This window comes from Prionailurus bengalensis, unplaced genomic scaffold (genome assembly GCF_016509475.1).
Source record: "Prionailurus bengalensis isolate Pbe53 unplaced genomic scaffold, Fcat_Pben_1.1_paternal_pri Un_scaffold_55, whole genome shotgun sequence".
Lineage (NCBI taxonomy): Eukaryota > Metazoa > Chordata > Mammalia > Carnivora > Felidae > Prionailurus > Prionailurus bengalensis.
In genome coordinates this window covers 280,886-295,813 of record NW_025091157.1, presented here as the reverse complement: position 1 = coordinate 295,813, position 14,928 = coordinate 280,886, and the positions used below count along the sequence as shown (strand labels likewise).

At 40.1% G+C, this 14,928-nt stretch overlaps 1 protein-coding gene across 1 annotated transcript in view; it reads right to left on the bottom strand.

Moving 5' to 3' along the window:
- LOC122478362 (ankyrin repeat domain-containing protein 26-like) overlaps positions 1–14,928 on the bottom strand; it is a 112,489-nt gene that overhangs the window by 74,543 nt on the left and 23,018 nt on the right. Inside the window, exons 7-11 of the mRNA XM_043572004.1 lie at positions 9,796–9,868; positions 2,279–2,408; positions 1,908–1,969; positions 300–499; positions 116–215 (exon numbers count right to left, since the gene is read on the bottom strand). Of these exons, the coding sequence (XP_043427939.1) occupies positions 116–215; positions 300–499; positions 1,908–1,969; positions 2,279–2,408; positions 9,796–9,868 (565 nt within the window). The remainder of the gene's footprint in view (positions 1–115; positions 216–299; positions 500–1,907; positions 1,970–2,278; positions 2,409–9,795; positions 9,869–14,928) is intronic.

The following is a 14,928-nucleotide window of genomic DNA, read 5'->3' as shown; positions in this document are numbered from 1 at the left end:
GGGGACCCAGAGTATGAATGAGAGAGAATGACATTTTCAAGACTAGGCTCTCTTTGTTCAGGAACTGCCTGAAATACTACCGAGACAGACACTCCAAATGCATCTTCCTCCTCACAGGGAAGTACAGTATTTGTCCAATTCGAAGGTATTTCCTTTCAGTTGGTTCCTCCTTAGACTGACCCCGAGGTGGTTCTTCTTCAAGATGAGTAGGAATGCTGTATTGTTAACAAATTTCACCAAACTTCAGCTTTCACTCACTGGTGATGAGTTTTAAGCTATTTTTCCAGTCTAATTTGCCTTATTTGATCCACATTTCCTCAAAGTTTTGCATAGAGGCATGTCTTAAATATAGAGATACATCATGCTCCCTATCACATTCCTTATTCATTGCTGGTACTTGAGTCATTTTTTGCAGTTGCAAAAACAGATGGTTAATTTCCTTGTTTTGATTTTCACCTGTCTTTTCTGCCAGGATACATGTTTGTAAAAACACCTTGTCCTTAAGAAATCAAGTACGGACAAAGAAAAATGAGAAAATAATTACAATTGTACTCTTAACTTTCTTCATCTATGTTTAGCTGTTCCCAGGTCACTTGATTGTAACTTCCTGTAAGAAGTGAAAACTAACTTGCCTTAGCCTAAGACAGAAGAAAAATATGAACTCATAAACTTAAGCTTTTTTTTTTTTTGGAACTAAACAATTCATTACATGTTAAGTCGACCAAAAAATAAGTTAGATGATTTTTAATGTTACAAACCTTAAAAACTATTTAGCTTACCATCCCTTATAACGAGCACTAAAGTGTATTTGAGTACTTTTTAAAGATTAATAACTAGAGAATTAGAAAACTTTAAATTATTAGCAGCCAAATCAATTAATATCAAAGAGAAAGAAATATGCTGGCAGTGTGAATCGGCTTAAGATTCTCTCTCTCACCCTGCCCTCACCTACCCACGTGCTCTGTCCTCACTCTCTGTCTCAAAAGAAAGAATTAATAGAAAAAGAAACCATAAGGAACAGAAAATACATTCACATGATAGTACTCTATTTATTGAAAAAATCTGTGTGTAAGTGGATTCCCACAGTACAAACCCACCTGGTTCAAGGGTCAACTGTATACCTATATGATGTCTCCTCTAAGAGATTACCAGAATTTAACATAGTGTCAAATTAGAAAATAAAAAACCCATTCCTACTTTCCGATTCTTTTCTGGACCCTACGACCATTTTATTGGCCTTCAGACATCTTCACATTTAAAACAAATATTCTTGGGGGGCCTGGGTGACTTAGTCGATTAGGCGCCCAACTTTGGCTCAGCTCATGTTCTCACAGTTCATGAGTTCAAGTCCTGCATTGGGCTCCGTGCTCTCAGTGCAGAGTCTGCTTCGGATCTTCTGTCCCCCCACCCTGCTCTCAACAATAAACAAACATTCACCAAACAAAGTATCCTCAATATTTAGTAAGTCACTAAAAGCCACTGTGATCATTTTGTCTTCTATTTCTATAGCACCCTTTACAGGTTACAAAACGTTGCCACATTTGTTCATTACGCATAACCAAGAGGTGGGTATTGGTGCCATTTTTAGGAAGGGGCTCATTGACCTTGAGGCAAGTTTTTCCAAGATCCCACAGCTAGGAAGTGATGGAACCAAGATGCTAGCATATCTTTGATTTCAAATACAGTGCTTGTAGCATTATGCAGCAGCTGCCTGGGCCTAAGAGATCAGGAATTTTTTACCTCCTTACCTAGTTGTCACCTTAGAATAGGTCATCATTACTTTACTTATATCACTACAAGTATGACTGTGATGTTATTTTAATCATTCAAAAGTCAAAGTCAAAGCATCTCTTGGATGTTTTAACATCACTCCATGCCTATACTTAAAAATAAGAAGAAGAAAGTACCTCAGGAAGAGAAGGTGATTCTACATCTTCCTCTTCTCCTAATTCTAATGCTGACATGATATCTACAGAATAGGGTCACAGATAAATTAATGAAAACATGTGTTACTATGAATTATAAACACATACACAAGTCTATCTCCATTCATGAATATTTCAATAAAATAAAAGCAATAGCAGAAAAGATGTTCAGGGGGTTCAAGATTTTCCGGAAGTAAAAGGGGGTAGTACTTGGGATACTTCTAAAGAAAGATAGCAACAGAAAAATACCTTCACGAAAAAAGGATAATATATTTGGATCTACATACTTTCAGATTTTTTTCATACTAGAATTTAATCATAGGAAAACAACTCACAGAGATTCACTAGCTTACCACTTCTGTAATTTTTATGCACTCCACCAGAAGAAGTCAAACTGTCATTAACTGTTTGCTCTGGTGTCACATTTTCAATAATACCAATACCATCTTCCTTTGCTTCCATTGCTGACTTTGCTGTTCCTTCCTAGAAAAACAGCACAAAACAAAAACCCAACTTCAAAAATATCACATTGATTCATTTGGTCACGCACTAACCCACTCAAAAAGACAAGCACAGACTGTATCTGTCAAGTCACAGCCACGATCTGGGGAAGAGCTGGTAATAAAAATAAAAGACAGAGTCTGTTCTATATGCTAGTAGCGGTAGAGATGCATGAAAACAGGTAAGGACAGAAAAATACCATCCTCTAGTTCTGCAAGGGAAATGAATAACGTACAGTGAACACACAAAGGAGAAAACACTTACATTTGGGAAGCTCAGCAAATGCTGGGAATATAGGGCTGTATCTTAAAAGACAGACAAAGTGCACAGGAAGGGTGTGAAGGGAATTCTATAATGGCAAAAGAATCAAGTATGAAATAATATAGTAAGTGACAACACCTATACAATATGGCAAAACTGGAACAGAGTTCTTGGGAATGGGATAGATAGAGAGATATTACTAGAACATCAGGACGAAACCACAAAAAAAATAAAAGAACAGTGTTATGCTAGAACATGAATTTTCACCTTCAGGTAATGGGGATCCAATGAATAAGCAGAGGAGTGACATCGTCACAAGTATATTTTAGAAAGGTCACTCTGGCAGCAATGTAGGATGAATGTAAAGGAAGCAAAACCAGAAGAGTACTTCAAAATTATAGGTGAGCAGGTGAATTACAGGAATAACATATGAAAAATGGTAAGCAGGTACAAAACATCGAATGTGGTGTGTGACTGGATGCGGTGATTTCAGGGAAGTTCAGAGTCCAGGACGTTTCCTGTTCAAAGGCTGTATTTATTAGGCTAGGGATCACAAATGACAGAGCAGATTACAAAGAGTCAGGGAAGAGGAAAGGGAATGGGTCAGAAACACTGTCTTTAAGCATATTAAATTAAAAGTACCCAGGGGACTACCAAAGAAAATGTTAGGGCCGCCTGAATGCCTCATTCAGTTAGCACCTGACTCTTGATTTTGGCCCAGGTCATGGTCTCGCAGTTCATGAGTTCAAGCCCCCCATCTGGTTTTGCGCTGACAGTGCAGGGTCTGCTTGGGATTTTCTCTCTCTCCCTCTGTCTCTTTTCACCTCCCCACTTATGCTCTCTCTGTCTTTGTCTGCAATTAATAAATGAATAAACTTTAAAAAAAGAAAAGGACAGAAAATTCAGATCAAAACACTTCCTGTAAGAAAAGCCCATTGTAAATATCTATAAAACATATTAAACTGATATAATAATGCAAACCTACACAGAAGTATGAAATTGTGAAAAGGAAAATAAAAGGAGGCGGTGGAGGAAAGATGGCAGAGGAGAGTGACCAGAATTTCCCTTGACCCTCAAACACAGCAGTATTGAGGTCACAACCCTCGGAATACCAGGAATAAAGGCTGCAGAGGGACAGAAAAATCTCCACAGGTGCAAAGACACAACTTGGCGGGACATAAGGGCGTGTATGCGGATTGGGAGAAATAAAATGGTCTGCACAGGCATGGAGTGGGGGCAGCCCTTTGGTGGAGAAACGAAAGGAAGGTAGAGATAGAGGCTGTGGGAAGTGTATTTGGGTATGAGAAAACCTGTCCGGACCAGAGACCAAGGAGAGGTCCAGAGAGCCAATTCTACTTGGCAAAACAGCCTTAGAAGCTAAAAAACAGAATTTTCAAGGTTGCCAGACTTTCTCTAGAAAAGAGCTGCCACCTCCCATGCCTGGTGGGGAGGGAGCCGTCCCTAGGCTCTCAGTGAAACACTGGGAGAGAACACCTTGAGTATGGTGGAAAGGGGAGGTATTGCCCTGCCCACGGAAAAAGACTCTGCAGGCACGAGCCAGAGGACCGTTGTCAACGGGGCAGAGTGGTCCTACTCCAAAACGAGGTCTGAGTAAAGCGGGATCCTACAGGGTTTTGAATCCCAGCTCAGTGCTCAGGGAGCACAGGAGAATTTGCAGCAAGGCAAGCCGGGCCCCCAGGATATTCGGTGAGGACGGCCTAAACAGTGAGCGTTGAGACACCTCGTGTGGGCAGGAGAGATTGGGGTGTCGCCATTTCTCTCCCCATGACCAACATCGTGGGGCTTCAGGGAACAGACAGTGAGCCTCAGTGGAGGCAGGCCAATTACACAAAACCCTGTCTCGTTGTGCCTCATAACTGCTCTCTATGGGAGTGAGACAGACACTGATGGGACCAGACAGCCCCTCCCGTAGACCAGCACAACCACCTGTCACAGGCACCAGTAGACAACTCTCCTCTGGTTTTCTATCTTTGTTTCTTCCTTCTCATTTGAATTATTATTCTTTTTATCTTTTTCCTCTCTGTCTTAATGTTTATTTCTTTATTTTGAGAGAGAAAGTTAGTGATCAAGCAGGAGAGGTGTAGAGAGAGGGAGAGAGAAAGATTCCGAACAAGATCCATGATCTCACTGCAGAGCCTGATGGGGGTTAAGAACCCACGTACAGCGAGACATGACCTGAGCCAAATTCAAGAGTCGGACGCTTCACCTACTGAGCCACCCAGGCCCACATCTTTTCTTTCCTTTGCTTTCCTTTTCTTCCCTTTTCCCTTTTTTCTCTTTCAGCTCTCCTCTTTCCTCTTCTCCCTTTGGAAACAGCCTTGTAGTCTCGAGTTGACGTGGGTCAAAGCTAATTATATATCTACATATATCTATATATCTTAATATATACCTATATATCTACATTTAGATATATATAGATATCTATATCTATATATAGATATAGATATAGATATTTTTTTTTACATTGTTCCTCTGTTCTGGTTCTTTGTTTATTTCATTGCGCATTTTCGCTATAGTTTTCTAGATCACCTTCTTCATTTCCCTCCCTCTCTTTCTGGATTAAGCCCTATAACTCCTTTGAGTCACTGTTTGGTCTTTTTTTCCACTCCAGTCATTTCTCGTTTTGTTTGGGCTAAGGATTCTTCACCACCTTCTTCTCCTCGTTTCCAGGATTACTTCAACAAACAAATCAAAGCCCATCTGGTGGAAGGCCCAAACCGCCACTCCAAGTAGCGAGAACAGCAGCCAAAGACGCACCGAAAGAGTGCACACAACACACTCCAAAAACATTTGTTCAACTGCCAGGCCCTGGAAAGAGTAGGAGCTCTTTTTAATATAGTAGTACTCGCAGGTGTGGGACAGAGAACAAGCTATTAGAACACATAAAGGGCAGGAATCTAGCCAAAACGACGAAATCGAAGAATTCTGCCCCCCCCCCCAAAAAAAAAAATTCCGGGAAGAAAGGACAGCCAGTGAAGTGCTCAAAAGAGACAGAAACAATATATGTGAGCACATTTTTGGAATGACACTCATGAGACGCATAGTTGCGCTTGAAACCATGCATAGAAGACAGCAGACAATCTACTGCTTCAGAGATCAAGGACCTAAGGAATCGTCACGATGAACGCTGAAAATGAAATGGTGTAAAGGAGATACAAAGTAAACTGGATGCAGTGACAGCAAGGATGGGAGAAGCAGCAGACAGAATCGGTGAAACAGAAGATACAATTGTGGACAAAGATGGAGCAGAGAAAGGAAAGGAAGGAAATGACTAGATCATGAGGCAGGTACTAGAGACCTACGTGATTCGGTGAGATGAAATATTAGCCATAACCTAGGAGTCCCAGAAGAAGAAGAGTGAGAGAAAGGGGGAGAAGGTTTTTTTGAACAACGTATAGCTGAGAGATTCCCTCATCTGGGGAAGCAAACGGGCATGCAAGTCCTGGCGGCACAGAAGAATTCCTTTCCAAATCAACAAACCCAGGTCAACACCACGACATGCCATAGCGAAACTGGAAAACTACAAAGATAAGGAGAGGATTCTGAAAGCAGCTAGGGACAAATGGGTCTTATTCGACAAGGAAAGACACATAAGGGTAGCAGCAGACCTGTCCAAAGAACCTTGGCAGGGCAGAAGGGAGGGGTAGCAAACGGTCAGTGCGCTGAATGGGAACATCTGCGGCGAAGAATCCCTTCCCCAGCAAGGCTGTCATTTAGAATAGAAAGAGGGAGAAAGGCTTTCCCAGACACACAAACCCTAATGGAGTTCATGACCACTAAACCAGCCCTGCAGGAGATCCTAGGGGGCGAGTCTGTGAGTGGAAAGCAGCAGAGACTACAAAGGACCAGAGGCCTCACCAAAAACATGAAACCTTCAGATAACACAATGACACTAAATCCATATGTTTAACTCATCCCTCTGAATGTGAATGGACTCAATGCCCCATCAAAAGACACAGGGAATCAGAATGGATAAAACACAAAACAAAACCAAAGAACAAGATCTATCTATATGTTGTCAGCAAGACACTGATGTTAGACCCCAGGACACCTCCAGATTCAAAGTGAAGCTATGGGGACCCACCTATCATGCTACCAGAAGTCAAAAGAAAGCTGGAGTCGCCACACTTCCACCAGAAAGACTAGGTTTTAAACCAGAGACGGTAGTAACAGATTCAGAAGGGCATTGGATCATAACTAAGGAGTCTATCCATCAAGAGGAGCTAACAGTTGCAAATGTTTATGGCCCCAAAGTGAAACGCCCACACATATGACTCGATTAATCACAAACATGATTAAATGTATACGTACAAATACCATGATTGTAGACGACTTTAAGACTCCACTCATGGCAATAGGTGAGTCGTCAAGGCAGAAAATCAGTAAGGAAACACAGATCCAATGTGTCATTGGACCAGATGTATTCAGATATACATAGATATATATTGGCCCAATATATACATTTATATGCATGGATATCAACACCGATATATTAAGATCTTTTCATCCAACACCAGTAGAATGCACATTCTTCTTAAGTGCACATAGAACATTCTCCAATGTCTCCAAGTGGCATCCTGGGTCACAAAACAGCCCTCCACAGGTATGAGATCATACCTTGCCTATTTTCAGATCACAACAACGAGCACTTGCTCATTCTTTCTTTCTCTCCCTCCGTTTCCAAGATAAATACAAACATTACAAAAACATTTAGCTCAGCTCCTTCCACGAAAGAGAAAAACAAGAATAATAAACCTTGTGGGGCAATGAGTCCTGGATGGAAACCACACACAGACAGTAGAATTCCATAACCAACATGCTGACAATGGAGTTGACAGAAAGTGATGTACTAAAAGAACAGACACTAAAGAAATAGTTTCTGCAAGGACAGATTAGGGTAGGCGTAAACGATTGAAAAAGAGCCTGGTGCGGGGAACACGTATGTGGCACAGTCAGTTCAGCATCCACCTTCAGCTCATGAGTCATGATCTCAAGGCTTGTGGGTTTCAGCCCCACGTTGAGCTCTGTGTTGACAGCTCGGAGCCTGCAGCCTGCTTTGGATTCTGTGTCTCCCTCTGTCTCTGCCCCCACCCCGCTTGCACTCTGTGTCTCTCTCTGTCTCAAAAATAAACAAACTAAAAAATTTTTAAAAATACCGTAAAAAGCATGGGGGGGTGAAGAGGGAAAAAGGAAAAAAAAAAATAACACGTGACCAATCACTCAAGCATGAGCTTAAGACAAAAAAGAAAAGGAAAAATGTGAGCCAAGGAAGGTAAGTAGAAACAACATACATTTTTCACCAGGTACATAAGTAGGATTGGGAATATACTATGAACAATAGTCTCTTTTAAACCTTGTAAAGATATATGTCTCTAAATATGTGTATATATATATATTTATATATATATATATATATATATATATGTGTGTGTATGTGTATATATATGTATATATATATATGTGTGTGTGAGTGTGTGCATATATAAGTGTAAATGTATATGCGTATATATGTGTATATTATATATATATCTGTATCTATATCTATCTATATCTATCTATATCTATATCTATCTATATCTATCTATCTATCTATCTATCTATCTAATATGTACGTAAAAGAGAGGCTTCAATTCACAGTATATCCCTAATAATACTGACTCTTATCACTCTACAGTTATCTGGTTATAAATACTGCAATGAAGAATTTAATTTTTTTCAGTATAAATAAATTGTTCAAATCCTGGCATCTATCGCTTCCGAAAAGCTATAAATTATTACTAGACTAAGAAAAGAACGGAAACAGAGAGGTTCCTAACACATCAACATTCACTATGGAGAAAGAATTGGGAATGAGAATTCTAGGAAGAAATGGGAACCTTCGAAGGATGTATGTAATGGGACACAGTTGGAGTTACACAAACAAAGGCTGAGGACTTTTTCTCTGCAATTCTAAGCTCACAATGGGAGGATACTAAAAATATACTCTAACCTTCTTTCTTATGTAACTCCTGATTTCCTCAATAGAATTCATTTGCGTGTATACATGTTAAACACTAAAACGGAATATAAACTGAAGCCTGACTTTTTAAATTCACATATTTAATTGTGATGTACCATGCGTATTTTGTTACCTTTCAAACTCCATTCTACGGAATTCCATTTCCCTACTCATTTATTCACATTCAAAAACCATGACATTGCTTCTTCCAAGCAAGCCTTTATTCTAGCAGCTCCAGGAGTCAAACAAGTGTCTTTCCTAACCTCCAGGAGCTTATCAAGATTTAGGGGCTTTGAAATGAATACTGAAATAAATATCACATGTCTGAAACTTTAAATTTTAGAATCTGACACAAGGACAAGGAGGAGATCGTTTTCAAAGCTAGAATAGGAAAGATTTCTGAAATTAGAAATTTGACAACTTGGCTATGAAGAGCCTCTGCACATAGAGCTACTCTTTTCAGCAAAATACGTATTCTTCGGGGAGATGCACCATTTTAACTTACTCTTCATGGAGTTATTTCAAAAACTACAGGGGAACACCTTTGTAACGTAAATGTTGAGAAATACTATAAACACCTAAATTTCTACATTTTCTAACATGATTTTAGTCTAAATGTAGAACAAAGGATAGAGCCAAAGGAAAATCCTGTATCTCACCAAAATTTAACTTGCCCGGGGCGGGGGGCAACCTACAATAGATACTTGGACCCAATCAGGTTTATTTAGGCATGAGTATTATCAGTCATGTTACTATCACAGTAAGAATCCTTATCCTTAAGCAATGTCATATTGCCTCCCTGATGGGAAAGCTTTTCCCGATATAATTTGACGGTCATTATATATTTTCCAGCCCATTCTTTTATCAGCCTCCACCTGTAGGATTTACCAAAGTACAACAAAAGAAAAGAAAAGAAAAGAAAACAAATCATTCAACACGTCATGTATCTGTATAGTGGTGTTTTTCTTGCTCACTTTCCATGACACACATAAAATGATGATACACAGGCTCCTCTTAAATGTTCAGAGTAAATAAGGGAGAAAACTCAATTCAGAGCAGGAAAGTGAGTTTCACAGGAGGGTACTTTACCTTGGTACCAAAATGTAAGACTTGGCTAGATGATGTAGGCCATGAATCATCAGGACCAGGTTTGTTAGATAGCCTTTAGAGCAAAAATATACAACAAAAACATGTTAATTTATTTGAAAAGAAAATTTAAAAAGTTAAGTGAAAGATCAGCTATCTGTTTATTAAACCACGATTCTTGGTATCATTAAAAGTTGTCCTCTGGTTTTTTCATTAAGTTTTATTTTAATTCCAGTAATAATAGCATCCTGTGTTATATTAGTTTATTAATATATTGATTCACCAACTCCATACTCACCCCGTGCTCATCATGACAAGGGCACTCCTTCATCCCCATCACCTCTTTCAGCCCTCACACCACTAACCTCCTCTCTGGGAACCATCTGTTTGTTCTCAGCAGTTAAGAGCCTATTTCTTGGTTTGTCTCTCCCTTTTTTTTATCCCTTTGCTCATTTCTTGTTTCTTAAGTGCTCATGATTAGCATCACATGGTATTTGGCTTTCCCTGATTTTCCTTAACATACTACTCTCAGTCTCCATCCAGGGCATTGAAATGGCAAGATTTCATTGTTTCATGGTTGACTAATATTCGAGTGTGTGTGTGTGTGTGTGTGTGTGTGTTACATATCCACACACATACATACATATAGGACTTCTTCGTTCATTAATTTGTCCATGGACGCTTGCGCTGGCTATAGGAAATAATGCTGAAATAAACACAGAGGTGCATGTGTCCCATGGAATTTGTGTTTTTGTATTATCTTGGGTAGTATCCAGTAGTTACTGGTTCATAGGAGAGTTCTGTTATTAATTTTTTGAGAAACCTCCATACTGTTTTCCACAGGGGCTGCATTTGCATTTTCACCAACAGTGCAAGAGGTTTCCTTTGTCTCCACATCCTCGCAAGCACATGCTTCTTGTGTCTTGGAGTGTAGCCATTCTGACAGGTGTGACGTGATATCTCATTGTTCTTTTGGGGAGCATTTTTTCATGTGTCTGTTGACCATCTGTATATTGTCTTTGGAAAAATGTCTGGTTATGTCTTCTGCTCATTTTTAAACTGGGCTTTTTTGGAGGGGTGGATACTTACTCGTATCAATTTTTTATCCTTTGTGGATACTAACCCTTTACTGGATTTGCAAAACATTTGCAAATATGTTCTCCCATCCCAGAGGATGCCTTTTAGTTTTGATGGTTTCCTTCACTGTGCAAAAGCTTTGTAGGTTAATGTAGTCCCCATAGTTTATTCTTGCTTTATTTCCCTTGGCTCAGGATACATATCTAGTAAAATGTTGCTACAGCCAAAGTCAGAGAAATGACGGCCTGTGCTCCCTTCAACGATTTTTTTTTTTATGGTTTCAAGTCTCACACTTGGGTCTGTAATTCATTTTGAGGTTATTTGTGTGTATGGTACAGAAATTGGCCCAGATTCATTCTTTTGAATGTGGCTTGTCCGGTTTACCCAACACCATTTGGTGAAGAGACTGCCTTTTTCCCACTGGATAGTCTTTCCTCTTTGTGGAAGATGAACTGACCATACAGTGGTGGATTGATGTCTGGGTTTGCGGTTCTAGTCCACTGATCTATGAGGCTATTTTGTATGCCAGTACCCACCATACTGTTTGGATTACTACAGGTTTGGAATAGAACTTGAAAGCTGAGATTGCGATACCTACAGGGTTCCTCGTTTTCAATATTGCTTTGGCCGTTCAAGGTCTTTTGTGGTTCTATACAACGTGTAGGCTTGTTTGTCTAGCTCTGTGACAAATGCTGTTGGTATGGTGACAGGGATTGCATGACATGTGTAGATGGCTTTGGGTAGTGTAGACACTTTAAAAATATGTATTCTTCCCATCTGTGAGCATCAGATGTCTTTCTCTTTCTTTCTGTCACCTTCAATTTCTTTCATCAGTGTTTTACGGTTTCCAGAGTACAGGTCTTTCACAATTTGGACCCTGTTTTAAAAAAATTTTCAGTTCTCTATTTTGACTCCACCTCTGCTAACCTGTGGAATCTCCAGGAAAGACCCGGTCTGAGTTTCCATAACCAAGTATGACAAGCAGGGAATGCTCTGAAATAGTTGAATATTAAATGGATAAACGTTACCACAATGACTTCTCACCTCACATCTGTCAGAATGGCTCAGTTTCAACACACAGGAAACAACAAGGGTTGCTCGGGGTGTGGAGAAAAAACAACCCTTGTGCACCGGTCATGGGATGTAAATTGGTATCGCCACAGTGAAAGCCAGTATGGAGGGGCCTCAACAAATTAAAAACACAGATACCATAGGATCCAGTGATTCCACTACTGGGTATTTATTTACCCAAGGGAAATGGAAATGCTAATTTGAAAAGATATATGCACCCCTATCTTTATTATAGCATTATTTACAAGAGACAAATATGGAAGCAACCCAAGTGTCCACCAATACATGAAGAGACCACACACACATACACACACACACACACACACACACACACACACACTGAAATATTACGCAGCTATAGAAGAGAATGAGATCTGCAACATGATGGATATACCTAGATGGTTTGAGGCTAAGTGAAATAAGTCAGACAGATAAAGACAAATCCTATATGATTTCACTTCTGTGTAGAATGTAAATTGGGGAATATATGAACAGATAAAAAGCAGAAACAGCCCCATAAAAGCAGAGAATTGACTCTTGCCAGAAGGGAGGGGAGGTGGGGGGATGGACAAAATGGGTGAAGGGGAGAGGGAAGTTCAGGGTTCCAGTTATAGAATAAATAAATCACAAGGCTCAAAGGTACAGCATTGGGAATCTAGTCAGTGGTATCGTAATAGCATCACACTCTACCAGATGGGTGCTACACTTATGGTGAGCATGGTGGACCACCAGAGTTGTCGCATCACATATTACATTGTGTGTGAGGTAGACCTCTGTTTAAGTAAATGTATCAAAGTTTAGGTTTCTATGTTATGCGTGGTCATACTAACTAGAGATTAAAAGATTAAAAGTTCCCAAGGCCAACTTTGTTCCCACACTGGTCTTGCCTTATTTAGGTCCATAATAACTAGAAAGACATTCCAAGCCTTCAGGGGCATTTATCTACCCAAGGAGAGAGACTGTGATCAAAACGGTCCTGGTAGTTGTGCCTCTATTTCTCTATAGGCTGCCTGAATATTTTCTTCCCTATGAGCTCCCACTCCTACATCACTCTTCGGCACGGTTCTGTGGCATTCCCCAAACTTTCGATCTTTAGCCTATGAAGCCATACAGTCCTACAACAAGGATGGGCTCAAATGACCGAGGGTAGGAGCCATGTCCTGCTCCTGGAGAACAAGCGAATTGGGAGTCTCAGTCATCCACACTGTCACCTCAACCTAGGCATGTTATCACGGATCCAGATGAAGCTCCCTTACTGATTTGGTAAGTCAGTCCTACCCCTGCCCAGCCCTACAAGTACATGGGAAGGGCATCACAGATTTAGGAAAAGAGGTGGAGTGAGGAGACAGCTTGCCTTGGGCCATACATCTCTGTAGTCCAGAATCTTCACCCCCCACCCCCAATTCTTTGAGAGGATCTAAGCCATCCTCCATAAGTTGGGGTGGACGTCGATGATATCATATTTCTATTTGCTGTAAACAGACTTTTCCTAGAAGCTCAAATGATTTTTAATCTCTCTCATCAGAAAATCTGAGGTATGCTCGCACCTTCGATGAAACCAAAACACACAAAAGCAGAAACCTGGTCACGACCCTCTTGACCTCTCTATTTGAATAAGCCTTTCTAAACAACTCCCCGAATCCTGGGTCCTTCATTCCTGTCATTCACCTTTATCTCACTTGGCATAACCCCCCATATTCTGACATCTTTCCTATAACTCTTGTTCCTATCCAACTCAGTGTTGTTCTTCTTGTAACCTGGTCTCCTCTGCTAATTCGAGTCTTACCCTCCTTCATTGTATTCATTAGACCCACTCCCCAGATTCCTATTATTAAAATATTTGTCTGCAAGATGAAGACAAAAAACAAAGAAAGAAATGAAAGAAAGAAAGAAAGAAAGAAAGAAAGAAAGAAAGAAAGAAAGAAAGAAAGAAAGAAAGAAAGAACCCGAATTTAAATCTCATTTCTGTCACTTATCATATCCCACTAGGTCACTTCAATCTCTTTTGAGTTTCAAACTGTCCATGTAAGTAACCATTCGGCAAGGAGGTTAAACAGAGGTTGAATTACCAGAGGGTATTTTGATGAAGTAATTTCTGAGGTTCCCTAAACCTTGAGACTCTAAGTACTTTTGATTTGGCCTCTGAAAAAATGGAGAGTCCTTAGCTGGCAGAAGGGGAAATATTAATGGAGAAAAAAAGAAATACCAAGAAACCCAGAGAAGAAAGTAAAAAGGCAAAAACACAGTACATAAATGTCATGGGGAAAAAATCTCCAAAAAAAGAAAAAGCTTCCTACAACTAGTCAAGGGTACTAGTCCAAAGAGAAACCAGACTGGGAACTTAGGCAACAGAGAATCCTCGAAATATCCTAGCAATATCCTTGAGATAGAGACTGAATTTAATTAACATAACATGGTCTACACCCAGATATCCTTCCCTTACAGAAAACTCATTTGTCTCAAGAAGAGGAGATATCACCACATCTAAGGAGCTGCCTGACGACATCTTGCTTATTATGGAAAAGCTGTGACACCATGGCTATAGCTGACATCCACCCTAATCTCGGATGGTAAAAACAAGGGACTAGTTACCACTTCCTAATTATTTTGTTAGCACTAGTGCTCAAATATATAAGGGCAAATGCTTGCATTAACCTGGTTTCTTAAGAAAACCCTAAATTAGAGTTCTGACATGATTACCTTTGACATTCTGAGTTGATCTGCCCTAGGACCTGTATCTTCATCTCAGTGCTGCTGAGGAACCAGAGAATGGATGTGGAAGCTACACAGGCTGACGGGCAAGCCCCTCAGCTACCCATTAACTATGGAATCAGGGTCGAGTCATCAACCTCCCCGAACCACAGTTGCCAAACTAATAAAAATTAGGCTACAACAACACAGCTATTTTGCAAAGCTATGCAATGCCTATATAACTTAACAGATGTTATGCATAGGATATAGTGTCTTGTCCAGGGTAGAACACACAAC